At 55.4% G+C, this 26631-nt stretch overlaps 1 protein-coding gene across 1 annotated transcript in view; it reads left to right on the forward strand.

Moving 5' to 3' along the window:
- The first annotated feature begins 19486 nt into the window (after positions 1–19486).
- RPIA (ribose 5-phosphate isomerase A) overlaps positions 19487–26631 on the forward strand; it is a 22819-nt gene continuing 15674 nt past the window's right edge. Inside the window, exons 1-5 of the mRNA XM_054391415.1 lie at positions 19487–19492; positions 23942–24003; positions 24354–24482; positions 24585–24725; positions 26049–26164. Coding sequence (XP_054247390.1) covers positions 19487–19492; positions 23942–24003; positions 24354–24482; positions 24585–24725; positions 26049–26164 — 454 coding nt within the window. The remainder of the gene's footprint in view (positions 19493–23941; positions 24004–24353; positions 24483–24584; positions 24726–26048; positions 26165–26631) is intronic.

Genomic DNA, 26631 nt, shown 5'->3' on the forward strand with positions numbered 1-26631 from the left:
CCTCTGAGCGACAGCCAGGGAGCTAGTCATCCCCTCTGAACCCCCCCCCCCTGCCTTCCCCCTGCTCTCGAGCCAGCACCCTGTCTCTGGCCCCCCTTCCGGCCCCGTCGCTGCACCCCAGCGAACCCCCGGTTAGACTGCCCCCAAACCCCCTGGGCATAATGCCCCCCCACCGAGGGCCAGCCCAGCCCTGGCCCCCCCTGGCCGCAACACCCCCTCAGCCGCTCTGGCTCCCAACCCCGGCGCACTGGCCGGCCCCTCCCCCCGCTGCCCAATGCCCCTGCCCATCCCTCCGTACGGCCCCCTGTGCATCTCCCGCTCCCCCTCCTGCCCTGACAGACTCGACCACCACCGTGATGTCTCACGCGACCATCGGTAGACCCCCCCCCACCAAGCCAGCCCAGCTCCTCGGCACCCCCCTGGAGAACCCCCCCCGCCCCCCCCCCCCCCCCCCCCCCCCCCCCTCGGCAGACGACGCAACTACAGCCCGTTGCCTGTGGCGAGGAGGTACGGGAAACAACGAAATACCTGCCCACTCCGCATCCCCCCGTGCCCTCCTTGCCCTCCCTGGACCCCCCCCCCCCCCCCCATGGTCCTCATCCACCACTCCCACTCCCCCCTCAGCCCGCTCAGACACAGGATGGCCATTCGCGTCTCGCCTAGATAGTGTTTTCACGCCGCCCCCCGCCCCTGTGCCTGGGGCTAGAGGGCGGTGGCGTTCCGGAATTCCAGATCAACTTGCACCACACACCCCCAGCGTGCTCTTTGCGTTTCGCACCTAACGTCTGGGAGACAACCGACCGTATGCACCCACTATCCAAATGACCTCCTCTACAAAGGATTCCATGGACCCCTACGCGGTCATGGTGCCAGACACGCACATGCGGCATGGTGGGGGAAGCCCTGCCCCCCGAGTGGCCCCACGGCTGCTGCTGTACCACGCTCCATTGAGGGGGCCACTTAACCTGAGCCCTCCATAAAAGGGGCTTTCAGTTAAGCCATGCAGAACCACCCCTACACTACTTACATACATACCTCACGCTGCAAACTGTAGGGCACAGCTTGACAACCAACTTCCCTGGTTGTGTTCTTGTGTGTATACCTAAGTGTTCCCGGTTGGCAACGGGTGCAATACACACGACATCTCCAATAGGTCGTCCTTACACGTTGGAGAATACGCGTCCACGCTGCCCCGAGCGGTACGGCACTGCTAGTGCGGCTCAGACCTGGTAGCAGATACCACACAAATGGAGATCGTGGGCTTCCCGGTCACCTGCCACACGGCTGCAAACTCACTCTCGAACAAGCAGGTCGCTTGTGAGTGCCCTTGCCTAAGAGGGCTTGCTAGTCCTGGGGTTGCACACTACCCTTACATAGACAAGGTTCTCCCAATCGACTATGTCCCTGAAGCGCGGGAAGGGGCCATCGGGACGCCTCCCTGCTGTTCACTGCTAACAACGTATCAACTGTGGCACGCCTTCAGCCAGGGTGGGGACCTCACCACAAGGGAGGGCCAACGACACATGCGTCTCGGGAGCTTGCCCCACTCCATGTGTGTTCGGGCGTTGTGCTATTTGGCTGCTACCGTCGAGTTCGGTCGTGCATTGTTCATGCATTTGCTCCATAGTGATGAGGGGGGGCGCAAGGGCAGACTTCGTGAGCCCATCCTCGGGTTGTTTGTTGGTGGGTAGAACTCTTAACGGCGGGATGATGAGCGCCAGCGCACCGGTGCCCCAGATAGGATATGGGGAGGGCCAGTAGAGTTTAATGGTAAATGGACCCAGACGGAGAAAATACACATACAATTATAGAAACGCGTAGCCCAAGCTCTGGACTCCAGTTGTGCCTCACCTATCGCAGTTTGCACAACCCCCAAGGTGTCGGCTCGTCGGCGTCCTCCTTCATGACGATATCATATGCTGGGCAGTCTCTTGGTTGTATCGCGGCCGGGCTTGCCACGGTGGAGCTGTCTGTGCAGCTCCCTCCCGTGCTCGGAGGGCTTGGCAAACGCTAACCGTGCTTATCCAGCAGGTTGGCCCCAAGGGTACTTCGAGGGTGACAGGCAGTCCTCACCCAATATGGACACCCCTAACCAAAATTAGTCCACCAACTGCATACAGAATAATAGTGGAGACCCCGTTGGGCGACTCCACTCTACGCTGTTGAAAAGCCGGATCGTGGCGTGGGGTTGCCCCTCGGGTTTGACTTGGCCTAATCAGGCTGCGCACAGAATCTTCACTGGACTATGAACAACCATTTCTCTAGACAATCTCAACGCAGGGTGTTCCACTTAACTGAAATCCACTAGGGGCTGTAACTCAGAACATTATGATGAGTTGAGCGCTACTATACCCAACACTCGCACAAACGCCCATGAAACCACAGGGGCGGGATGGCCTTTCGATTCAAGCCCGCCCTCGTACTCCACGTTCCTATGCTGGGGTTTTGTCGCCCTAAACGCTAGATGAAGTTTGCCTCCGTCATTACCACTACAACACACTAAAAAATATTCACCAGGAGGTATACGGTTTATCTGATGTCGAGTCGATTTCCCCAAATTTGGTGTTGTCTCCCGCCTCCCTTGAACTGTACTCTCCGCAGAGAGTCTGCCTAATCGGGTGTCCAGGTTCCTCTAGAGTGTTGGTGGATCACACGAGGGGAGAGCAGGGAAACCCTAGGTTCCTGCATACAGCAGCATTGGGGAGCGAGTGGGAAGGTATGGGGCCCATGTTGGTTCTACTGAGCGAGGGCAGAGAGCACTCAGGCGAGTCGTGCAACGGTTGGGGTGGTGGCAAGCTTGGAAGGGCGGGCCCGCCCCCTGGCTCCACGGGCGAGGGAGGGGGGGCCTTTGGGAACGTCGGTTAGCTGGAATTGGGGTGAGTGTCGGGGGGAACCACTTGGCCACTAGGTCTCGGGCCAAACCCTGTTCACCAGTGTAGTGCGCTCTGAGCTCGGAAGTGAGAGGTCACAGCGTGTGCGCGAGGAGCAGGGTAGTGAGTGGGCGTTCTGGGAGTTGCGCGGAGAATGGCCAGCTGGGGCGGGGACCACGGGCCAAGCGCCCGCTGGTCCAGCGAAATACATCCCTGGCGATGGGCGCATTCGCTGGCAGAACTCCCGTTCTGCTTTTGAACTACCTCATAGAATCACTGGGGCTCGGGGGTATCATACGTCTGACGGGGGGCGGCTTCTTAGGGTCTCATTTTCCCCGGGACCTGCGGACCCATTAGGGCTTGAGAGGAGGGTCAGGCGGCCTGGGAATGGGGGCGATGACGCTCGACACAGATTTCTACTTTTCTTGTGGCGGATTGGGTGCGGTTTGTGTGTGTAATGCGGTATAGGCAACACAGTGCCAGGGGGGGCTCACCCTGAGGGGCCGTGTGTAGGGTAAGGCGGATGGCCTGAATATAAGGAGCTATCGAATCTTCATGTCCCAGAGCGCTCCGCCCGTAGGTGCCCAGCCCCACCCTCACGCCTCTTATCTCGCCATTACGCGCAGCGCTTTCTTGGGGGTGAATCCAAGTGTAGCTAGCAGGCATGCCCAGTGCTGGCCCCAATGAGTAGCCTTGTGCTAGGGTTATGGGGTACGTTACTTACATAATAACAGCCCGGGCTTTCCCACTCACCAGGATTGTGACTGGTGCTACTGTCAGAGGTGCCGACCCACCTTCCACTTGGTGGGGGGCACAGGCCAACCCATCAAGTCAACTTGCATGGTGGTTGGGATTGAAGAGAGGGGTGGGGGGGGGGGGGGGGGGTACCGGGCCTTCGAGTAAGCTTCGTGTGTGGAAAAAGCGCCATGGTGGAGGGGTATTGCGGGACCAGGTTTACTTTGTGGCACCATACCTGGCGCCCCGAAAATTCCAGCGCATGGCGTGGGGATTTCCTATAGGCGGGGGACCCACCCCCCCAGCGGGGTGGGGGCTAGATACCCTACGCTACTCCGTGTGATCGCAGGCCCGGGACACGGGAGTAATGTGAAACAGTCCTTCGTTAAAGGGGGCGGACGATGTGACGGGAGCGAGTATTTTACGTGTTACTTTGCGCAATCATAGCGAGTCAGGCGATTTATTAGGCATGGCAAGGCTATTGCGTAACCCCAGGTGTCATCGTAGATCTACTGCCGCACCGGGCTTTTTCATGATGCGTTTCGCATTTTATCTCTACACCTACAGGTGGCCTACATACTACTGGTCACTACGCCATAGGAACAGGAGTACCTCTATTGTTTTAGGTCTTTAATGGTCCCGGAATCTGTACTGTGTGAGTAGTGGTGGGTGTGGATTAGCACATACCAAAAGATCAATGTCTCTCTCCGCCTCAGGCTGGTGTGTCGTTATTGGTTATGGGGGGAACACTCCTACTACGATGCTATACCTTGGAGCGAGGAAGCTTTTGATACGCGTTCACCAGTTTATTATTAAGGATCAGGCTGGGATTTTGATTTATAGTCTTGTAAACAAGCTGGCAAACGTTTCAGAGGGGGGTAAGGCGATTTGGATCTTCGTTGACATGTGTATTCTGCAGGGGGACCTTTGGGTTTGACAGAGTGTTAGCCGGGCAGAACTAAGCTGCCACATTAATTACACGACAGTCCTGCGTGATCGCAGGTCCTGGTCGGTGAGTTCTGTTATAGTATAAAAACACTTAACCCCCCAACTCGGAAACCCAGGTGGGAATGATAGTAGGGGTATGGTGGAGCTTGATTGTAGTGTGTGAGGCCTCGTGTGTGGCAAAGGCGTCAGCTGGAGGAGCAGCGCCTTGCACCCTCATTCATGGGCGGGGTGGGTGGGGGGGTATCGCTTTGCTGGGTCTTCTTTTGCGCTTTGGGGTGATGGGGCTTGCACTGGTAAGGTACCTTTTGCTCAGGGGGGAGCATCGCCTGCTGTGAGCACGGGGACAGCCGTGGCAAGAATCACATGCTGGATAGTAGAGGCTGTGCTAGGGAAGGTGTACCTGGGAGTGGTTATAGGTGCCGAGCGTCATGGCTAGCACGTGGTCCTCTGACCTCCCCAGGCTGAGGTACGGTAAGGGCGCTCCAAAGGCCTCTGACACCCAGGGACGTGTGCGCACAGATCGCCTGCTCCGAAGTGTCGCCTGGTTATGCCAAACACGCAGTGATTAGGGAGTTAGGGGGGTTGGTGGCGGCAGGATTGCGTGGGCAGGGATGCTGGTTGGAGGGGGGCGATGCATGAGGCTCGGGGTGGGTCCACTGTTTCTGGGCGGACCTATTCGGAAAAAATTAAGTTGAGGTTTTGGTGTGCTCATAATTTTTCTGGGTCGGAACAACACCTTCATCAGGCTGTGCTTGGGGGCGCAGAGCAGCGCGCTAAACGCGCGCCGAGTACGCACTTTCCTCTAGCGGGGGCGGTGACTCTCCCCCCACGCGCGGCTAATTAGGGGGGGCGAACTCTGATCATGGGTTGGTGAGTGCGGGAGGATCAACGGGAAAACCCATACTCGGCGAGAACCGGAAGAGTTCGCTGTTGGGGGAGGAACCTGGAAGCATGCCCCTGTTTTAGAAAAAAAAACAGAGGGCCGTCGACAGGGGATAGCGCCGGTGGCCTCCCGGACTGTAGCGTTTGCCAAGCGGGAATCAGCGCCAAGCGCTCTCAACCAAACGTTGATAATGCATAGAAACTGCATGAGTTGACATGTTGCATCCCAGGAAAGAGAAGGGGCGCGGGTCCTGTGCGGCCCATGTGACGGGGACTGGCAGAAATCCAGGTGTGCAGCTGGAATGGGGTGGGTGGAGGTGGACAAAAAAAACCGGTGTCTACTCTCGAGGGGGCGATTTGGGCACTAGGAGATACTAGTTCTAGAGAGGAGGGGAACGATTGAGGGTAACAAAATACAGGGGGGGGTGGTGGTGCAGTGTCCCACCTTTGGAAGACCACCAAAACCAATAAAAATTGGGGGCGGGGAGGGGGTATTTTCCCAGGGGGGGGGCTTCGGAGCGGGGCGGTTTTACGTAGCAAAGAGGCATGGTTGTGGCCTACAGTCTTCAGGTCGGTAGGACAAAAGATATAGTTTAGGACGGGCCACCAAAAGCCCTAGACCTAAGGCGCGGAGCCGCAGCCAGAGGTCACAACTTAGACTGTCATGGCTTGCCCCAAACGGGGGTGCGTTAAAGGAGGATGCAACATATAGGTTGTTTTTCCAGCAAAGTGGTGATTCGATTAAGGGACAAAAATTGAACGATGGCTGAAGGATGGGAACTCAACAAATCGCTCCAAGTGCCTTTTTTTTGGGATGGTGTGGGGGGGATATAGCAGTAGTAAACAGAAAAAGATGAGGGGAAAAACTACGAAGGGAGGGGATAACCGGATAAATGACCACATCGGCCGAGGGTCAGTTTCATTCGCAAGTGAGGCTTGGGGAGAGAGAGAGAGGGGGGAAATCAGGTTCTCGATGTTTGTATCAGTTGCCAGGGGAAGCCCATATCGGAGTTGCGTCCAGAAGAGAAATGAGGCTGTAGGGAGCTGGTGCTAGGTTGTGCAGGGGGACGGGACCTCCCTCCTGGTGTATATACCGGAGGAGGTGTGCCCCCGAGTGCCCATCAATTCCTGGAAGGGAGGAAGATGTGGTAAGGGGAGAACAACGTGCTGGGAAGCCAAGGCGGTTGGGTAGTGTGCGCCTCCGCTTACAAGGAGGCCGATGGCGGAATGCCAGGATTTTTTGGGGTGGTCCCCCCCAGAAGGGAGATCCCTATGGGGTCTGATGTGGACTGGGGAGAGAGTCCCGCGGGGCAGGATGCGTAGCGCGGGGTCCATAAGGCCAACTTCCCTGCCATACTGTCGGGCTATTACTCATGCGGAGGGGGCCGCGGGCCCCTCATGCAGGTGGATTGGGGATTGAAGGCTCCCCTGAGTGGGGATACTGGCACCACCGGTGGGCTTGGGCCCAGGGTGGGTTGGCCGCGCCAAATACACCAACTCAATTACAGGAAGGGGGAGTGGCCCTGCGTTTGAGCCCGGGATATCATTAAACCCCGGTGGATAAAAGTTCGACTATCTGTATACCGTGTGAGGGGCCAATGTCTGCGCCCCTGGTTTCCTCCAGTTGGTGTCGCCCTGCATCGGCCGCCCATTCCTAATGGCGTGTGGGCATGTGTGAGTTACCAGGTGCATCGCTTGGGTGGTACGATTGTGTCCCAACCCAACAAGGAACGTTTTACCCCAGGGCGGTCCTGGGCTCGAAGGAGTTCAGGGGGGGGGCCCAAGCCTGCATGGGCGGTCGTCAGTGTCCGGGGGTACTGGCGGTTGGATCTGCCGGCTTGCCACCAGACAAATCCGGTATCGCACGGCGTGGATATGGTTTTGTGCGGTGGGTTATACCTCCAACACCTAGCGGGGGGGCTATCTATGGTGAGGGTCGAATATGGGCGCTGGGTGCGAGGGGCAAGGGAGACCGGGGACCCAGGGTCAGCACAATCGCCTTTGTACCCGTGTAACGTTGTGGGGGGCGGGCCACACAAAACGACATGGCGCCTCGGCCTTCGAACCAAGTGTGATCGGGCAATACGCGCATAGTGTGGCGCGTGCTCTTTTGGGGGCAATCTTGGGTGATCATCGGCACGGCTATCTTGTTTATTATGGGGTCTGGGGGTCAAGGCGCCACACAAAGATGGGGGCCAGGGAGATGGCCTCGCGGGGACCCCTCGGGTTGTGAGGGGGCCGGGGGGGGTGGTGGTATATGCGCGGGTGCTGTTGGCGGCTACTCCAGGTACCACACGTGCGGCAGATAGCCCCCCCAGGTTCACGGGGGGTGGGGCGGTCGGCCCCCCCACTAGCGGCTAGGGCAGGGGCTGGGGGGGCGCCCGGTCCCGGAGGCAATGCGCAGGCTTGTACGTGGATGGTGGGCCAATCCTGGGTGGCGGTGCCGGGGGCGGCATTTCGCCGATGGGAGGGTTGCCCTCTTACCCCTCTCGCTGTATAATGGGTGTGGCGCATGCGTGCGCGACAAAGGGGATGGGGGTTCATCCCAAGGGACGTGTCAGGAGCCAGGGTCCGGGGCCAGCGGTGAGGTAGAGTCTGCGGGCGGGTAGCGGCGAGGTGAGGTCGTGGGACCCCACTTGGCATGGAGGGGGGATCTTTTGGGAAATAGACACACGAGCTCGAGGGAATAGGCGCATGGGTTTAGTTTGCCAGACCCGGCTCAAGTCGGGATTGAAATTGTAAACAAACGTGGGGGCTAAGTCGGCTGGGGGGCGGTCTGCGCCTACGCACGTGCAGGGCCCCAGCCAGCAAGTCCATTACTAAACCCCTCGCCCAACAGTCGCCTAGCCGGGCGATGCAGCAGGGGGGGTCGTCCCAAGAGTCTGGCCTGTCCGGATCGTGAGACGAATCCTAGGCCAGGGGGGTGGGGGGGAGAACTGACGAGGGCCGGGGACCTGGGGGGGGGCGGGGTTGGGTTTGTGCTAGGGAGCGCGAATAACTCCCCACTGTGCCCCATAGCCAGGGTTGTTGGCCATGGGGGGGGGGCCACAATATGGGGGGAGACCCATAAGTTGCGGCGGGCCATTAGCCCTGGGGTCCGGTAGCCTTGGGGCCGTGGTGGTCATTCTGAGGTGTGGGGGGAGCGCCCCCCTGGCCGCTAGGGGGGTCCCCATAGGGTGGGGTTGTTTCCCCGGGTCCCCGGGGTCTCTTAGGCCCCCCTAATTGGCCCCAACTTGGGGCTGGAGGGGGGCACCACACACCCCTTGGAGGGGGTGTACGGTTTGGGCCAGGTGTGGGCTGGGGAGGCACTCACGCTAAATTTGTATCATAGTAGACGGTGCCGCGGAGGGGCCTATGTGTGGAGGGGGTGGGCGTTCAGGGGCGACTTACCTTGCGAAGGTGCACCGAGTGCATCTTATAAGCCAGCGGTGAATGGGGCGGCCTGGTGTGAGTTCCCATTCTGTGTAAGTCCAGCGCGGAGGGTGACACGAAGATCGCGTGGGCGGGGGTGGGTTGGTCAGTGCTGGGGGGGTGGGGTGTGGGGGGCTGGGGGGGGTCGCGGGCGGTGCAGGGGGACGGGGGGATAAAGGAGGCGGGTGGCGTCGGCACCCCCCTCAGGGGGCGGGGAGGACCCGCGCTACGGGGGGATGCGGGCCTGTCAGTTAGGTGTCCCGGTGACCAGGGGTCGGGTGGATTTAGCACAGCGGAGGGGGGGCTGCGGGGGGTTCTTCTGCCGCGGCGCCCTGGTGGCTACATTTATTTCAGCCTCATAGCATCAGTATCAGAGGAGCAGATGGGGGGGGAGCATTTCGACGTTGGCGGGGGGTGACTCTCCAAGGGGGGTGTGAGTACCCCCAGGGGATGGGGGCTATATGGTGGGCGGTTTGCGTTTGGTAGGAGGACGGGGGCCCGGATTACAGGTCGCGGGGAGTCGATTGGTGGCTCGGACGATTGGCCCTTGCGGCCGGGGGTATGGGGATCGATGTAGAGAGACCCAGGGGAGGGGATGTGGGTGCGAGGTACGCGCCTTTCCCGGGGAGGGGGGTCTTGGGGCACTCCAGTGGGGGGTGCTTGGGACTCTGGAGTGGGGAGTCCCGGCTATGGTTTGGGCAGGGCCAGGGCGCGCTACGAGGATGGGCAGGGCTGAGGGAGTGTGACTGAGGTGCAGACGGGCTGGTGGGTAAGCCATGGAGGGAAATGACGTGGGCTCGAGTCTCTCTTGCCAACACACCCGTAGGTTTGATCGTCGAGGGGGGAAGTTGTCGTGGTTGGAGAAACTAAAGGGCGGTCGGGGCCGCCCCACTAGCGTGGTCCTGGGGCCCATCAGGTCGTAAGCCACTTCCCCCAAGTAGATAACGACCCGGGATTGGGGCGAGGAACTCCTGGACGGCTGGGGTCCCACGGAGGTGGAACCTAGAGGAGGTACAAAAACACACGCCTCACCTGCGCTCAGGAGTAAAATTTTGCCTCTGAAGGGATCAGATACTCAACGGGTCTGGGGGGATCTCATGTAAAGGGGTTCACCATGGATACGAATTATGGGGGGGTGCCTTGCCTACCTCCTCGGCGGATCCGCCTCGCTGCGTCCGTCTCCTGGCAACTTTGTCGGGGCTGGCTGGGGGAGGGGGCTGGCTGATATGGTTCGACAAGATAGACGATTGGGGGGTTTGCCTTGACTGCCGGCTAAACTTAAGCTCTCAGGGCGGGGCGCCGTGGTCGTCCATGGGCCGGGTTTGCGGCAGGGGCCCTTGTGGGGAATTGTAATTAGCGGGCGATGGGTGGCATCGGGCCACCCCCCTGCGGTGTTCTAATGTCCAATCAAGTGATCCTATGCCGTAGTATGTGGAGCAGTGGGGGAGGGTTAGGGCAGTTACTATGCTATGTCATTTGAATTATGCCGCAACCTGTGTGACTGTCCATTCCAGGGTCTTAGGTGACCGTGGGTAGAGGGGCGGGGGGTAATCAGGGGCCAACTTGGTTACTGGGGCGGGACCGCCGCGTGAATCAATAACTACTCGTTGGGGGAATTACTGCGAGGGCTTATAAGCGCTCTGTGTTATACTTTCAAATGTAGGGGTTACAGGCTCCTATTGTCTAAATTAATCATTAATTAGTTGCATATTGTAAAACACTAAGACCGATGGCGGCCGTCGCATCTTCTAGGCGGGGAGTTCGGGGGGCGCGTGGTATATTGGGGATCCTTTGCCCCAGCATCAGATACTCGCCTTCGTCAAGCTGCGGGGGCCTCGCGCTTTTTGTCTGGGTAGGTTTTTTAGTCCTGGGCCCACGGGGGTGGGGCTATCAACTCCTAAGGTATGCATCACTCCCTAACTGGGGTGGGGGCCCCCGTGGGTCACGTGAGGGGAGGCGTGTGTGGGGCGGGGCCTAGTTGGTCTCGGCCCCATAGCTCCCACAAGTCGGTTGGGGGCGGGGCAATCACTACTCTATCCCTTGGGGTGGACGTAATCCTGGGGCCATTAACCCTGTGGGGTGGGTGGCTGCCTACGGGAGGTGCAGAGTGGTCGATAGTTTGAGCAAACATAGGGGCCCTCCTGCCGGTGTCTAAGCGTCGTGTGTTTCGCTGAACCCTCGTGGTAAATACCATTAATCCCAGAGTCAAGGGCAATCCTCCCTAATTCATTCCGTGTCCTCGTAGGGACAGGCATTTCCAAGTTAGGGCCCCCCAGACCTCTGGTGGGGGGTTTTATCGCCCGCTCTACTTCTATGGCGGCTCTGTCAAGCGGAATTAACCTGACTTCGGGAGTGTAGCTCTATTTGTGGTTGCGTGTGGCGCCTTAGACGAGGCCATCACTAGGCCTACCACAGGGCAGTGTGTTGGGGATAATCTGTAGGGGTCCTACATCTTGTTGGTCTGGCGTGTCGGTTAGCTACCATGGTGCTCGACAGGGGCTACAATAAGTCCGTTGGAATGCGGTGTGCTAGTTAGATGTGCTGTGCAGGTGGTCTTGGGACCCTGGGGTGGCCCAACTGTAGGTTGTTTCAAGGTACACAGTGGTGGGGCACGTTTCAGGGTTCGAGGGAACTCTGGTGTATGGCATCCTGGTTCGTCATAGACTTGAGATTAAAATGTCGATCGGTGCGATCAACAAAGTACCCTCTCGGCTATTTCTTGGGACGTCGTGTCACGCGGGCGCTCCAGCGCCAAAAGGTATATGAACGTTTATTTGTGGGCGAGTGAGGAATATTGCAGCCTGGGTGCTAATTAGGTGGGGATACTGGTTGTGGGGTATCCGCACTAGGCCATTCGTGGGGGAATGGGGTAATGGGTCCGGGGGATGGGGCGCAAATACAACGCGGGGCTTTTACTCGCGGTTAAATGACAGTGTTGTACTACAAGTGGGGGCGATGTTTGGGGGGTGCAACCGGGGTGCGTCGCTGTTCTGGTCCTCAAGCATATTTGGTTTCCGCACGAAACCCACATGCCCCCGGGGGGCCGGGGGCCCTTGCCTTTATCCAAGCTCCTGTGTTGCAGGGTGTGGATCTAAACGGCCAGTAGTCGACAGAGAGCCCCCAGGGAGGGCTTCAGTCCAGTCAGAACGTACTACCTCATGGCGGGCCAGCCCGAGCGTTTGTGACTCACTACAATATGGTTGTCGCAGGGGGCTGGACGGTGCGCCTTCTAGCCCTGGTGCCCAATTGGGCTTTGGGATGTGGGGACCCAAGCTTACTCCCATTGGGTCCGTCGGCCAGGATGTTTAGTACGGCGGATAAAGGCGCTCCGGCGGGGTAGGGGGGGGTCCTCGCGCCATACTACTCTAGTGTATAGACGGAGAAGCCAGCCCCCTGCGATATGACTAAGCGCAGTCAGCCGCACAAAAGCTCTAAACATATCGCAGCAGACCGCCCCGCGGCGGGACGGACATAGTAGTAGTAAGCAGCTAATTATATTCCTTATCTTAATCGAGGTTATTCCTCTATATAATTTTAATTGCAAGTGTAGCGTATATACTCAATAGTTACCAGTGACGGGGGTCAGGGGGAGGTGCGTCGCCGGTGTAGTTCTGGCCGGTCGGGGCGTGAGTAGCGCGGCGGTTGTGGCAGCCTATCACATATAGAAGGGGGGGACGGTGGCGCTGCTCCTCGGCCGTGCCAGAGACGGACTGTGGCCCCCTTGCTGCGGAGAGCATGGGCGCGCATGCACAGTACCTAGGAGTCAGGCTCCATTACAGTGTGCCCGGGCGACTCGCAAGACTAGATCCTGGGGGGGGTTTGGGGTTGAACAGGGGGGTTATGAGCCTATGGACAGGGTCATTGGGCCTGAGTTACTGCCCCCAGGAGGTGGCTCGGGGCGTTTAGGGTGAGGTAATGGGTCTGGGTCGTGCGGGGGGGGCCGTTGTGGGGCGGTGGACGGTTATGGATGTCTCTACTTGCGACCATGTGAGGGGGGGGGAAGCGGGCCAGTCTCAGCCACGCCCCCCTCCTGACCCAACGCATGGTTTTCCTGCGCTGAGCGAGCGCAGTACTTCGTGGAAAACCCTTAGAGTGTTGACGGTAAGGATGTGAGGGAATAGTGTGCACTCCTGGGCTGGCATTGGTATGTTTTTGGGGCGGTCAAGTGGCTTCAAGGGGCCTAAAGGTCGGCGCTTACGGGTAGAGGACTGCGGTCGAGGGAGATGTGCCTCTCCTGAAGTCTGTTAGTAAGGTCCTGGAATCAGGGTGCCTTGCGGTCGGGCGATCTGGGTGGAGTGAAAAGCGTCTGCATTCGATAGGCGATGGCTGTATTCATTATCCTAAAGCAGTACCGGAGGAGGACAGTAAAAGTGAAGGCACAGTGTGCAGATTAGGTACGTAGTGGAGGCTGGGACGTGGAGGAGTGTTTAGGCCAAAGCGATAGAACAATATTCTAGGCAGGGGGTAGGGGGGACAGAGGAAGAGATCTCAGGTCTGGTCGGCCTCCCTGGGGGACTCTACGGGCGGGTGTTTTTTATTCCCGGGTTGCTGTAAACGGAATTTGGTTTGATCTGCGTTTCTAAAGTTTAACCATTCTGACTCCTTAATGAATGTGGCCCCCAAGAGGGGCCGCGCGTTCGTAGGGCGGAAGGTGGTGTGGGTGCGGGTATGGCCCTGCGGGGAGGGCATATCCCGGACATGTTAGACAAGACCGGAGATTTGAGGTGCCCTGCGGCATTCTAGCTAGACGGGTGGTAAGTAGCGTCAGATTCAATGATGTCACGTAATGACGTTGATAGTAAGGTTGCTAACAAAGTAAAGAAAAAAAAGGATTCTTACAGATCGGTTTCGATGGCGGGCGGGCATTTTTAACCGTTTGGGGGATAAATAATGTGGAGTGTGTGATGTGTTCAGCTATGAGCTAGAAGTGGCAGGAGGGGACAGCCCAGAGTAGGTACGATGTTGGAGCGTGCTGCGCACCCAGTCGTGCAGCTGGAGCATACACGAGTGGGCTTTTACATGGCCGCTGGCGGGCGCCACACTGGGGGCGGGGGGGGGGTACGGTGGGGGCGTGTAGTGACACTACGTGGGGTGGGGAGCGCCGATTGGTGCCCAAGTGCCCTCATGGCCCAGGCTCTGTGTCGGGCCATGAGGTTTGGCCGCAGACAAATCGTGGGATAGCTTGAGCATAAGCCAAATACGAGAAGTGCTAGTTCCTACCAACACTCCAGAAGCGAAGGACCCCACACCTAACCTAGGAACAGTGTTGGTTGTCATCAACATCTCCGTTCCTGGCCTTGGGAGGGCGGCTCTGGGGATTGAGCGGGTCTAGGTTTCGTGCACCTAAGCACAGGCACACTGGCGCGCGTGCACGGCGAGGACAAGCAAAGAGCCAGGCAGGGAGAGAGGCAGCTGCTGCTGGGCTGCCTCGTTCCAAGGCATAGCCCGGTACTATCCGAGTGGGAGATGGATGCCGAAGAGCGTGTGAGCGTACTGCGGGAGAACAGAGTAATGGTCTGGTCTGGGCTGGGCGGAGACAATGGATTTGCGGAATCATGCCAGCGATCTTCCTCTTAGGGGGAGAGAATTTGGGTTTGGGGCGGGTGGAATTTGACGAGCGATCTAGTGCTTGGAAGACCATTTTGGGGGGGGTGCCTGCCAGGACATCCTCCGCGTTTTTGTTTAGACTACATTGTAGGGGTTGCCCCCAAGTAGAAACAATCCATTGGGGGTGGGCCCCTCGCGGACATCATCGTGTCAGATCGTGGGTGCGGTGGTGGGAAGGAAAGGGGCTGCCAGAGAGCTAGAAGGATGAGGGATACGTTGCCCCATCTCACTTGCTCCAGGGTTGATCTCCCCTACTCTATCTCAGCGGCTCGTACAATTGGCGTGTCCCAAGGAGTGGGGAGCGCTGTTCCACTACTGCAGATATAAGAAGGGTTGTGGGCCGTTGTAGGTCAAGTAAATGTTGATGTATAGGCGCTCGACAAATAGGCCCTACAAAAGGTTTGACTAACCTGGGAGGATATATGATGGTCAGCAAAGGGAAAGATTGTGGTGGGGCGCGTCGGGGAGCTGAGCGCGCATCTTTCATGGCCGCCGCTACCCACTGGGGCCTTATTGGGGATGAGAGGGGGCAGAAGGCCAGAGAGGGTAAAGGTTTGGGGTGCGATTACACATATGTGTGTGCCTTCCCTCTGTGCAGTAGTCATTGTACAATGTGACAAAAATGGGCCGGAGTGGATTACAAGACCCGGTATAATCCCAAGGTGTATATATACGTAATTTACTGTTATTGGCTTATATGGAGACTGGCCCCCTTGAGCGTATTGGGCACTCTATGCTCTGGGAGTATAAATTATTTTAACTTATGCTCCCCGTGCAGAAATGGTCTCCACGCCCCTTAAGTGGCTCTAGGGCGGAGGTGCGCTGGGGTTGATGGCTTGGGGTTAAAACAAAAATATTCCCTGTCCGGCACAGCGTCCACGCCGGCAGAGGCAAGCGTCGTGTGTTCGCAGGCATGTGCCCGAGGACAAGATCTCAACGCTGGGTTCCTCTTGCATGGCGCAGGTGTCGGCTTTACGGGTAAGGTGTATTTCAGTGTCGCCAAGTCGATGGTGTGAAGGGCGGTCTGTTGGTGTAATCAACCCAGCACCACTCCCACAGAGTGGGAGGGATTCATCTTATGTCCTTGTCAGGAGTAGTTGTTTAGATATAGGTTCTCCGAACGCTGCATCTCAAGTGCATTAACCGTAATTAAATGCTGTTGGGCCAGGGCGTTCGGGAAATGGGGTGAGCGATGAGCGTAAAAAGGCGGAAGGGGGTCCCGTTCTCCTGGCTATCCACATTCAGATTATGAATCCGGGCACGCGTTGTCACGTCTCCTGGGGCACTGATGTGAGCAGGTAAATGGAAAGATAGGGTCAGGGGACGGACAAATAAGAGATACAGTATTATATCTGATTAGTTTAGAGCAGAAAGCAGTTTAAATAGGGGGCAGTGCCCCACACATGTCCCAGAGATAGCTGCCTCCTTAGTGCGGACGCGACATACGGATAACAGCTTCGTGGGCGCAGGTTTCCAGTACAAACGGTGATTGCTCCTAGGGTTTACCCCATAATACCCACCTCAAGAGTTAGTTTGAGGTGTGATAACTGGTTCTTTGGTTTGGGGTCGCTTCGCCCCCAAAATCGTCCTTTGCTTGTTGGCCGTCTCATTTTTGTAGCGGTACCCAGTGACTAGGTTCGACTCGCGTATGCTCGCGGTACGCATTCTCACTTTGAGCGTAGGTGCGCTGTTTTTTAAAGTAGTTACAACTTGCTGGTTCTGCGTAGGGATAACAGTCGGAACCTGATCACGTCATTCTGCCAAGGTGGTTAAAGAAAAAAAAAAAAACAAAAAAACAAAAAATAGACCAGCTCCCATAGCCTGTGGGCGCCATGGGCAGGGGTATGGGTAAGACACACCCTTTTAAACCCCAGGGATATACAGTAACGTGGACCTGAATTTTTTCCAGGGGACACAAAACACCCAGGGGGAATTACGTAGCTTATAGCTCCCAGTAGAGTTAAAAAAATTGCTATACCCATAACATGCACCACCTCCTATCATAAAGAGTACTGGATGAAGGCGTGAACAACTACCAAATTGCGGGACGCAGTGTTACTCACGCGTGGAACTAAGCCGCCGGACTGTGTTGTGGAATAAACTATAATATAAAGTGTGAAGGTCTCTCTTTCGCCCGGGTACTTCTCTGATTTTCCTTGTGATCTGGTTCCCCCCCATATAGTAACTATACGCGCATGTCATGAGATTCTATCTCTAAAGCCCACGACCACACAGATCTTCCATTTGAGCCTCTGTCGCGCGAAGCATAGCTGTTGATGCAGAAGTAGAAGTGATCGTTACAATTTTGGACCCGTTGTTTATACACTAGAAAAAAACAAAGTGGGATGCGGGGATATAAGAACAACTTGTTTTGGCACGAGTGAATTGACATTTTATACTTCGTTGTGTTTTGCTTTCCTTAGTCTGAAGTGCGGCCGGAGTGTATACTGTAGAGACTAAGAAAATGACAAAGTGGATAGAGAAATCCGGAAGCCATGATTTACCACCGAGCAACGCAAGAAATTATTGGTCGCGTCTGGGGGCCTATTGTTCGTGCCTAAGGTACAAACGACCCAGCATCGTAGTAGGACTGGGGCGATTGTATGGTGGCGGTGACGCGCTTATGCTATATGTGTCGTAGTTCGGTTGTAGGTGCTCGCGAGTGTCCGCAGCCATTACCAATAACTTCTGAAATCCACCCATGTAAGGGCCAGGGGCCTCAGGGGGGGGATGTAGAATTCAGAGCTGCGAGTCCGTAAAACTTTCTCGCCGGCGCGCATCGCATTTCCAACATGAGATAACACCTAGGTGATTGAAAAGGCATTCGCCCCATCACGGCCAGTGCACTTGGTGTCTTAATGCGTGTCTGGTGGTGTCTGGAGCTATCCAATGCTGTGTGTGTGGGTGGGCGGGTCGGTGGGGGTGGGGGGGCGTGCCATACATCGTCATATGCAGAGAGGACCAACCGGAGCCGATGTTCATAATAGAGTGGACCATCATCTTAAAGTAGGAATGCGCACCTAGGGCTGTGCAAATCGCTACCGTGGAGGCAAGGGGGATTGGCATGAGGCTACCGTTTAGTTTTTCTTCAATTTGCATAGAACCTGTCAAGTAAAAGACAATTTCTACTGGTTAGGTTCTGTTGGATTGTTGTTTAATAAAAAGTTCTTACTGGCTGCCGGTTTTTTTGCTTATTGCATCTCTCATAATATAGTCCAGACCACCATTTTTCTTTTTATCAAAAAACATTCCCCCCCTCTAAACACCAAAATAACTTAATCCCCAACACCTAAACCCCCCTCAAACCCCACCCAAACAAAAACACATAATATATAAAAAAACCCCCCAAACAAACACACAACCCCAACCCCACCAAACCCCCACCCAACCACACAAACTCCACATCCACATAACCCCCCCGGTGTACTACCACCCTCTCCCCCCCCCCTCCCTCCCCCCCCCCCCCCCCTCCCCCCCCCCCCCTGCCCCCACCCACCTCCCCCCACCCCACCCCTCCCCCCCGTCCCCACCCCTTCCCCCACCCACCCCCTCTCCCACACCCCCCTCCCTCTCCATCCTCCCTCTAAGGGGGCTGAGGGAGGGAGGTGGGACGGGGGGGGTAATGTTTGCTGGCCCAAGCGTGGAGAGGCAGGTGCTAGCTGGTTGTATCGGATGTAGTTGTCAGGGGTGATTCGTGGTGATGAGATTCATCCGCGTAGGGGGGCCACGGTGGGGGGGATAAAAAAGGTGCAGGTCTTTATTACCACTGGAGGGGGCAGACGTGGGCTGGATAGGTGGTACCAATATACTTTGTGGTGGTGGGGGTTACCATTCGTTTTACGGGCCCCACTCCTCAGTCGGGGCACGGCCTAACGTTTCTTGTACGGGCTGTGGGTAGCCTAAGGCAAAGAGGGTTTATCTTTGTGGGGGTGGGCCCCGGCGGTCCGCCTCACGTGGTACAGACCTATGAGTGGCTGGTCGTGGGTATGTAGCTCTCGCCAGCGAGAGAAGTTGCTGGCTCCAGCTGCAATGGCACCCATGTGTCCCCACTCCATATGGTCATGGGTGCCGGCGGGGGGTTTTCCTGATAAATGGGCTACTACCAGTCTCCCAAAGACATTGTGAGCCAGAACTTGTCCACGGGGTCATTACGCGGGGGTTCGGTCGCGTAGTGGTGATGCTAAGGTAGGGAATTCGCAGCCATATGCCAGACGTGGAGGTTGTTGCTACGCTTGGCGTTTGCCCCAGTCGACCTCGTGCGGGGACCAGGGGGCTCCATAGCGAGGGGTGGGGGGATACGCACATTGGGAGCGGATAAAACGACAACGGCGGCGGCCACAGGTTGCGTAGTGCGGACTTAAAGGGCCTCTGGGTCAGGTGCATTTGCTGCCGTGGGCCGGCCTGGGGCGCTGGCCCGGCCGGCTGGGGCGTGTCGTGGGAACTGCGCATTTGCCCGGCTCTCACGACATACTTGGGGTCCGGGTGGCGCGGCTGCAACCATATGCCTGATATTCATTCCCCCCCTTTGTCGCGTTGGTGACTGCGGGGCGGGGGTCTGTGGCAGGGTAAGGTCGTCGGGGGGTTTGAGCTGCGGGCGCCGCCCCCTACCGCGGCGTTATTTGTGACCCTATCTAGGGCCATCATCTGCGGGGGGTGTGGGTCTTTAGGGAATGAGCACCACAGAGCGGGAACTCGGGGAGATATACGCATAATACTAGCTGTGATAGGTGCTGTGTCAGTGTGGAGGCAGGGAGTCCAAGTGAGATATTTATTAAGAAGGAACATTAGCGTTAAACGGCGACGAGTAAAAGATGTATCAGCATGTTAAGTATTTTTGTGGGCCCCGCAGTTGCGTACTTTTTTAGGTCGGTCGGCAGCGCGTATCCCCACCGATAGCACTGCCAGTCGTAGGGCTTATACCAAAGCGGTGATGTTGGCAAGGCAGGGTGTCCCTAGAAAGGGACGACAAGTTGTGATCCTATGGCGTGGGTGGTACCAGTTATATGTGAATGGTGCGGTGGAGAAGCGGTGACATGATGGTAAGGCACAGTGACAAGAGGGGGGAGCCAGTTATCTTACTGAATTGGGACCCTGGATGGACACTGGCCAAGCGTTTTTGGTCGAGTGTTTTATGGTGTTTGAAACATGCCCCCCTCCCCCCCCCCCTCGCACACTTACTATGACCAAAAAAAACGTTACCATGAGAAAGGGGGATAAAACAATTTGATAGGGGGAAGGGGGTGTCTAATTTGGGTAGATGTGGTAACATTTGGTAGACGTTGGAACAGGTATAGGACGTCTAGTGAGTATCTACCACACCAAACAGGGGGGGTCCTGGATTGCATTGGGCTACGTGATTTTGTTGAGTGCTCCTCAGTTGGATAAAAAATACGGGGATCAAAGGAGCCAAAGGACATTTCCTCTGCAGTGTGTCGTGAGATGTATGGCCTACAGTACGAGAGAGGGTAACCCGCGTAGAAAAGTGTAGCTGAAGAATGTGGTGAGGGCCACGTGAGAATTGGCATATAAAGCATGTAGAGAAATGGAGAGACCACTCTATCTATGGGGGATGTCAGAAGGCCTGTGGGAGATGTGGTGTAGTAGGGCTGGGAAACGGTAATGGTGTGGGACTCGAACCTGGCACTTACGCGCACTCTGTTGGCATTTACGGTTATCAACTAACATATAGGGAAGAAGGAAATCGGGACTTGTGTGTCTGGTCGCCCTAATGTTGGAGGCCTTTTCATTTACTGTGCGCCGCTTGGATGGGTTTTCAGATGCTTCTTTTCCTTGGGGACACGAGGCCACAAGACTGCAATGGCCGGTATCTGAGGGGCATGCCAGATTGACTCGGTACGCAGTATAGTTTTCTAAGAGATAACTCAATTGGGTGCCTCAGGGAATATAGCATAAGTTCAGAAGGAATTTGTTTGGCTCTTGCCCATGTCGCCAAAGGTTTTCAGGTAGCTGTCGAAGCTGTATCCCTGGTGGATTGGTGATACATGAGATAATGTTGTCCCGCTTTATGGTAAGTAACCTCTGAGGGTGAAAAGGTCTCACTATCCTAACATGATAGGTCAGGAGAGCCGCGTTTCGGTTTGTACTATGATGAATACCAATGCTCTATCTGATGAACCGGATAACAGAAAAGGTTCCGGGAACTATGAACTATTTATGAATTCCCCTCCTGTCCATGTAGCAGGCAAGGGACCCTCTATTTGTTGCGGACTGTGAAATAGATGCGCCAGTTCAAGGCCGCAACTCTTAAATGTACAAATCATCTCAACCGCGTGCAAACCTGAAGCTCACTGTGACCTGCATCTTCAGACGAGTGACAAAAGATAACACAGGGGGCCACACGTACTACGAGTGGAAGAATACTCAGTTGCGATCTAATACTGAATTAAAACCTTAAAACTGAACGCAGAAGAGCAATATGAAACAATAACTCACTCAGTTTAACATATGAATATTCTAATCCACTAAGACGATTCCGCGCAACCAAGGTTCCTATTACATAATCTGTCAATTTACTACACAAACAACCTACTATCTTACTGTTCTTTTTTATTTAAGGGGGTTTTTGCGTTCACACATAAAATACAACCGCATCACTCAAACTATAAGGGCCTAGTGTAAGAAGTATACATATATAATTGTGGAAAACCTGCCAGCACGGGCCCGCGCTAGTCATAAGCTTTAGGAGGGAGGCATCATGCTAAGACTTTAAAAAATTACCATACCTACCAACTTTGTCACTTCAAAATCATTCTCTCAGTATGTGTATAAAAGGGAATTTTGACAGACTATTCTTGAAAATCATGGACCCGTGGCCCTTAAAGCAGGCGTGTTCTATGTCCGCTTCGTGCTGCACAACAGTTTATTTGCTATGGACCGCGCCCCTTAGGGGCTCCATATGAATACAACCATGGGGGGTGGGAGTTGGTTGACGAGTTGTGAGGAGTGGATCGCAGTAAAGTTAGATAGCGACACTGCCACAACGCTATCGCTGCTTCCTTGGGAGTCTTGTCAGGTTTTAGGCCTAGTTTTGTTAATCTCCAACTGGCAGGTTGTAAAATAAGAAGCTTATTCGATGTTCAGAACTAGCGAACACCACAGCAACCCATATGTTTACTGCGGGTCTACATAGAGCTTGCCATTTAAGTGGATATTTTGCCAGCGCCAACTTAAGAAGTTGGAGGTCTTAGGCGGAGCCGGGCCTGCAAGGAAATTCCAACGCAACACGGTGTGTTGTTCTTTTTTCTCTTTCTAAAAACATAATTGGCCAGGTGTAGATCTTAAAGAAGTTAAAAACATTCGCCCAGCCATGGAAAAAATTGTGTAAGAACCTGCCTGTCGGCATAATAATAACTCTGGCCATTATGGTGGGTTCTATGCATGACACAAGATCCATATTGTTCTGTAGCAGTGTTGCCTTTTTTAGCTCATCTATAGGGGAAAACTGACATGCGTTGAGACAGTCTCACAAACTACTCTGGCGAATTTCAAGGAAAAGGGTACCACCTTTCTTGAAATATGGGGGTTGTTGAGTGAGCAAATATTACTGTGCGGGGACAAGGATTTAGGGGGCTTTTGCTGGACCTATGGATATGATCAGCATTTTAAAGTTGATCAATATGCCTTCTTTATCTCCATGTAAGCCGACGGTTGCGATAGATGGATGATGTCTCGAGTGCTAAAATGCTCCAGGCTGGCTGTGCTACTGGAAAAATACTATAGGGTTGGATTACTCCTCGTACCATCGCAGATGAGAGAGTATATGGCTGTTCTTCAGAGCTGTGAGTTATTTCGGAATAGTCGTTAAGGACACACCCGATAGTAGATATCGCAATTCTATAAGGCCTCGTAAAAAAGAATTGCAAAAGAGAGGTAAAAAAGCAAGATGATAATAAGAATGACAACTGGGCACAGTGGGAGGCCCATTAACCCAGGCGTATGCATTAGGTTGTACTGTGTCTAAAACACAACTCTTGTCTTAAACATCATGCAACTAAATGGCCCTTGGAACAAACTAGATTTTCCTAATATTCTGGAATATTGTTTTTTTTGGCCATGTTTCTAAAGTAAAGGCCACTATGTGCTGGATCCATGTGTATATGTGGTACTCATCGTGCTTCGCAACTGGAGCACTGCAGTCTTCTATTGCCTGACGAAGACATGTATACGGGCAAATGGCCAGAGGTTTTTTAAACAACAGTGGCAAATTGCTGTCCTAGGTCCGCCCATAGAATTGTCACGTTGGAAGGCTAGCTGATCTCGCGGTATTAGTGTATTTGTTCTTGTTGGAGTGTGAGCTTAGATTAGGAATCAAATCCAACTACTTATAATCATCGCAGAAGGTTTCTTAGACGTTCTCTGGCTGAATACCACGCTCGTGAGTCGAATGGCTGTTCGTCAAAGCCGCTGGCGCCACTTTGATAATGGTCAACCAGACAAAAATCAATCATTTATATGTTGAGGGTCATACATACCTGCAAGCTCGACCCTATCTTTTTCTGCGCCGACACCGACTGGTGAGAAATGTATATGTTTATATATATATGAGTCAGTGCAAATTATCGTCAACGAACACTTGTGCTCGCTGCGCTACGTGGCCTGAGAGGATAACTGAACGCGGAGGGCCAACGCGCTTCTCCCAGTGAATGAAATTGCCGACGACCTGACTGCACACGCTGAGGGCCAGACCCAGCAAGCCCGATCCGCCAGAAGTGGGGCTTGTTTGGTGGTAGTGTTGGGGGGGAACAGTTTACCATGTTTAAGATGGGGGGGGTCGGGGACCACCAATAATAGCCTTGGTCTCCTAGCTTCGGATGTGGGTATCCTGGATGGCGCGTAATTTAGCGCCAAGCTCATGATGATCGCGCTGTGCAGCTGGCTTCTGTGGAGTGTGTATCCGTTAAGGTTTTGCAGCACCCAACGCTCCCATACCCATGGATACTCAAACATGTTAAGCTTGCGAGTTTCCTGTTTAGGTGATTGCCTTCGCAGCACAACATAAAGGTGGCGCAGAGAGATTGCCTCCAGAAACCAAAGAGAATGGGTAACAACTGACTGTGTCGAAGGCTCGGCTATCTAAGTCCATACGAAGTAGTAATGCACGACGCGAACGGTCGCACTACGGGCACCGATCGTTATACCTTTTTAACTGGCTCAGTCGCGTATCGTCAGAGAGCGCGGGGGCCCAAAGATACTAGTGCCTCGTGTGGCCATTGGAAGGAGCACACTTGCCGAGAAGATTAAATTACTGCCCAGCCCCAGAGTGCGCGCGCACCTCAGGATGCCTTTCCTTGCACTCCTCTCGGGTCTAACAGCCACATGGATTATCACCTCTAGAGGGGGTCGACGCATGGGGTGTAACCAGTCTCCTGGCCACGGCCGACGCCCACAGGACCAAAATTTTCAATGGCAAAGAGGTCCAAAATACAAGCGATGCACACCGATAACACATTTGCTTTCCACTTACACAGCCACATGCCTCGTTATTTGGGCCCATGTTTCGTCGGTTCGACCGCCGAGGGAGGGGCGAAGGGTATTTTGTTCCAATGTCAATTATTACCTTCAACCAACAATCGAGTACTTGTAATAAATACTTCCTCAGGTCGCGGGCTCCATAAACCGAGTAGTTTTATTTGAAAAAATTAGGGAACTATTTCATTTGTAATTTGAAAAGTTGTCCCCTCATATCTGCAGCTCTCTCGAGAAGACCACCCGATCTCCGGGCGCAGACGTTCGGTCGCGCTTCTGTCTAGGCTGGAGTCGAAGCATCAAAAGGGGGTACTATTATGTTTTACCTCGACATAGGAAGGGTCAGGCCGCAGGTCCTCAGGGCAAAATACAATAACGAATAACTATTTGTCGGATTGCAACTGGCGCCATTAGGCGAGAGGGCGGCGGACCACTTTGGGGACCGACGACCGCGCCGGGGAGAGGCTGGTTCGCCCTGAGAACGCAGGGGATTCTCCACGCTGCTCACAGGCATATAGCAGGTGGCGAACCGGACGGGCTTCGGTAAGCCTCAGGCCGTTACTCTCTCGTTAAGAATAACCGCCTAAGGGCTAAGCCCTGATAATGTGAATCGTATGCGACCTTAACGATTGGCTTTACGGTCAGTTTAGCTCGTGCGGCCCAGTATCGGCTGTGGACGCTGGCTAGGGCTTGGCCTGCCGGCTGTGTTAGCATGCTCACCGCTTGTAGAGTAGTATTGAGATCTCGTAAGGGCGGCGCCCCAAGCGACACGGCCAGGATTGCCAAGCAAGGGAGAACTAGGTTTGACTCAAGCGTACAAAAGGGCTCTCCCAGGCGCTGCGTTCCGGCTCGTCAGCGCGTTGGCAGGGGCAGACTATAATATGCAATACTCCCGCTGTTCCGGGTTGCTCTTTTGCGGAGAGGGTGGCTTGCTTGGGCCTCTTGGCTAAAACTGGGAAGGGTCACCCAACGGCACACTTCTATCAAGCGGTCAGGTGAAAGCGGCAAGGCGTGGCAGACAGCCAGCAGGAGGGGGGACTAGGACCGGCGGCGGGCTTCTGTCTGTTCGGAAGGGTCCTCGTGGGATCTTCTCTGCGGGGCTTGGACTGCTGTGTATGGGGTGGCTCACTGCTCGCCGGGTCTTTTTCCAGGGCTCGGGGACCCATGGGCACCTCTAGACGGGGTGGCAGGGCAACTGCAAGGCCCGCGTCGTGTTCTCGAATTTTGAGGTCGGAAGCTTGAAGCAAACTGGACCAAAAGGTTCTGCCAGCAAGATGTTCGAGCCAATTTGGCCTTAAGCGCAAGGCCTCCGCTAGCTACAGCTGTGCTATTCTATGCAAAAGTGCGCCAGAAGGTTTCAATTGCGCGCTGGGGGGCAGCCTGAAAGCTACGGTTGGTGAAGGCTTGTAGCCCAATAGAAAAAAAGGCGGTTCTTGGCCAGGGGGTCTGTCTATAAAAGCTGTTCTAGGAAATGCGACCCAGGAGATCTTACATGTGGAGCCTCAGTTTATTCCGGGGGGGTGGGGGCAGTGGGTTTGTCAGTCTACGTGCCTCTTTCCTACCCCCAGGATATAACATCTCTTGGTGGATGTTATGTGTGTGCCCCCCCACCCCCCCCCCCCCCCCCCGCCACCCCCCCCCCCCCCCCTCCCCCGGGCCCCCCCCGCCCCCCACCCCCCCCCCCCCCCCCCCCCCCCCCCACCCCCGCGTGTGCTCTCCCCTCGCTCCCCCCCCCCACCCCCCCCCCCCCGCCCCCTTTGTGGCATATTCCGCCACCGTTAACACCCTGTTGTTTCCTGTCAACGGGAACTGTGCCAAGGGAGGGTGGGGAGCGGTGGGAAAGAGCGGAAGCGTCTGTGGTGCGCTTAGACGTCTTTCTTAAAGGCCGTGTGCTGGGACTCCTGTTCGATGCGCTCGCCCCATATGCGTGGGGGGCCTCGCGGTGCTCAGCCCTACTCACGAGTGGCAGCCTCGTCCCTACTCCTAAGGGCCCCCCTCCCAACCAGCGATCTGCGCTCCCCTCCCTCTCAGCGCGGTCACCTTTCGCTGGTGTCCCCATCTGCAATGGATAATTCACCATCCTTGGCCATTGTGTGTTGGTTTCTGTAGTGGCGCCCACCAGCACGCGGCCAGTCTCGTGGTCTTCTGTTTCTATCCCACCGCCCGCAGACCGCCAAACTGCCGGCGTCAGGGTGCCCACAAGCGGACACAGGTGAACTCGCTTAGTGGGAACTAGGGTGCCGAACATACATTTTCGATGGTTTTGATACTTTGTTATGTGTGTGAAAGCAGGCCGTTACCCAGTTGTCCCGGGGCTAGCGTCGTGTTGTGCCAGGGGCTAGTGTAAAAACTCATAACCTCCCTCTCTCAGTTTGTTTATGGCAACTCCGATAGATTGGCCCGTGACCTAGGAGCGTTGGAAACAAACGAAAGCGAAATCTGCCTATGAGAGACCTAAAGGGTTTGCTTAACCATGTGGTCATGGAAGCCTTTGCGTTGTTCATTAGGAAACCCATGGGCAAAGCGTAGGCGCACAGCGCTATGCACAATTATAAAAACCGCTGGGTGTTATGGTGGGAAATGGGCCTTGGAAAATAATTTCGTTATTGTTGTGCACTTTGAGGGGGGTAGGGGTTAAACCAGGACAGCGTGCCCCAAATTTAGGGGGTTTTTAGGGGTGGGACCAACTAGG

The sequence above is a fragment of the Indicator indicator genome, chromosome 23 (assembly GCF_027791375.1).
Source record: "Indicator indicator isolate 239-I01 chromosome 23, UM_Iind_1.1, whole genome shotgun sequence".
Taxonomy (NCBI): Eukaryota; Metazoa; Chordata; class Aves; order Piciformes; family Indicatoridae; genus Indicator; species Indicator indicator.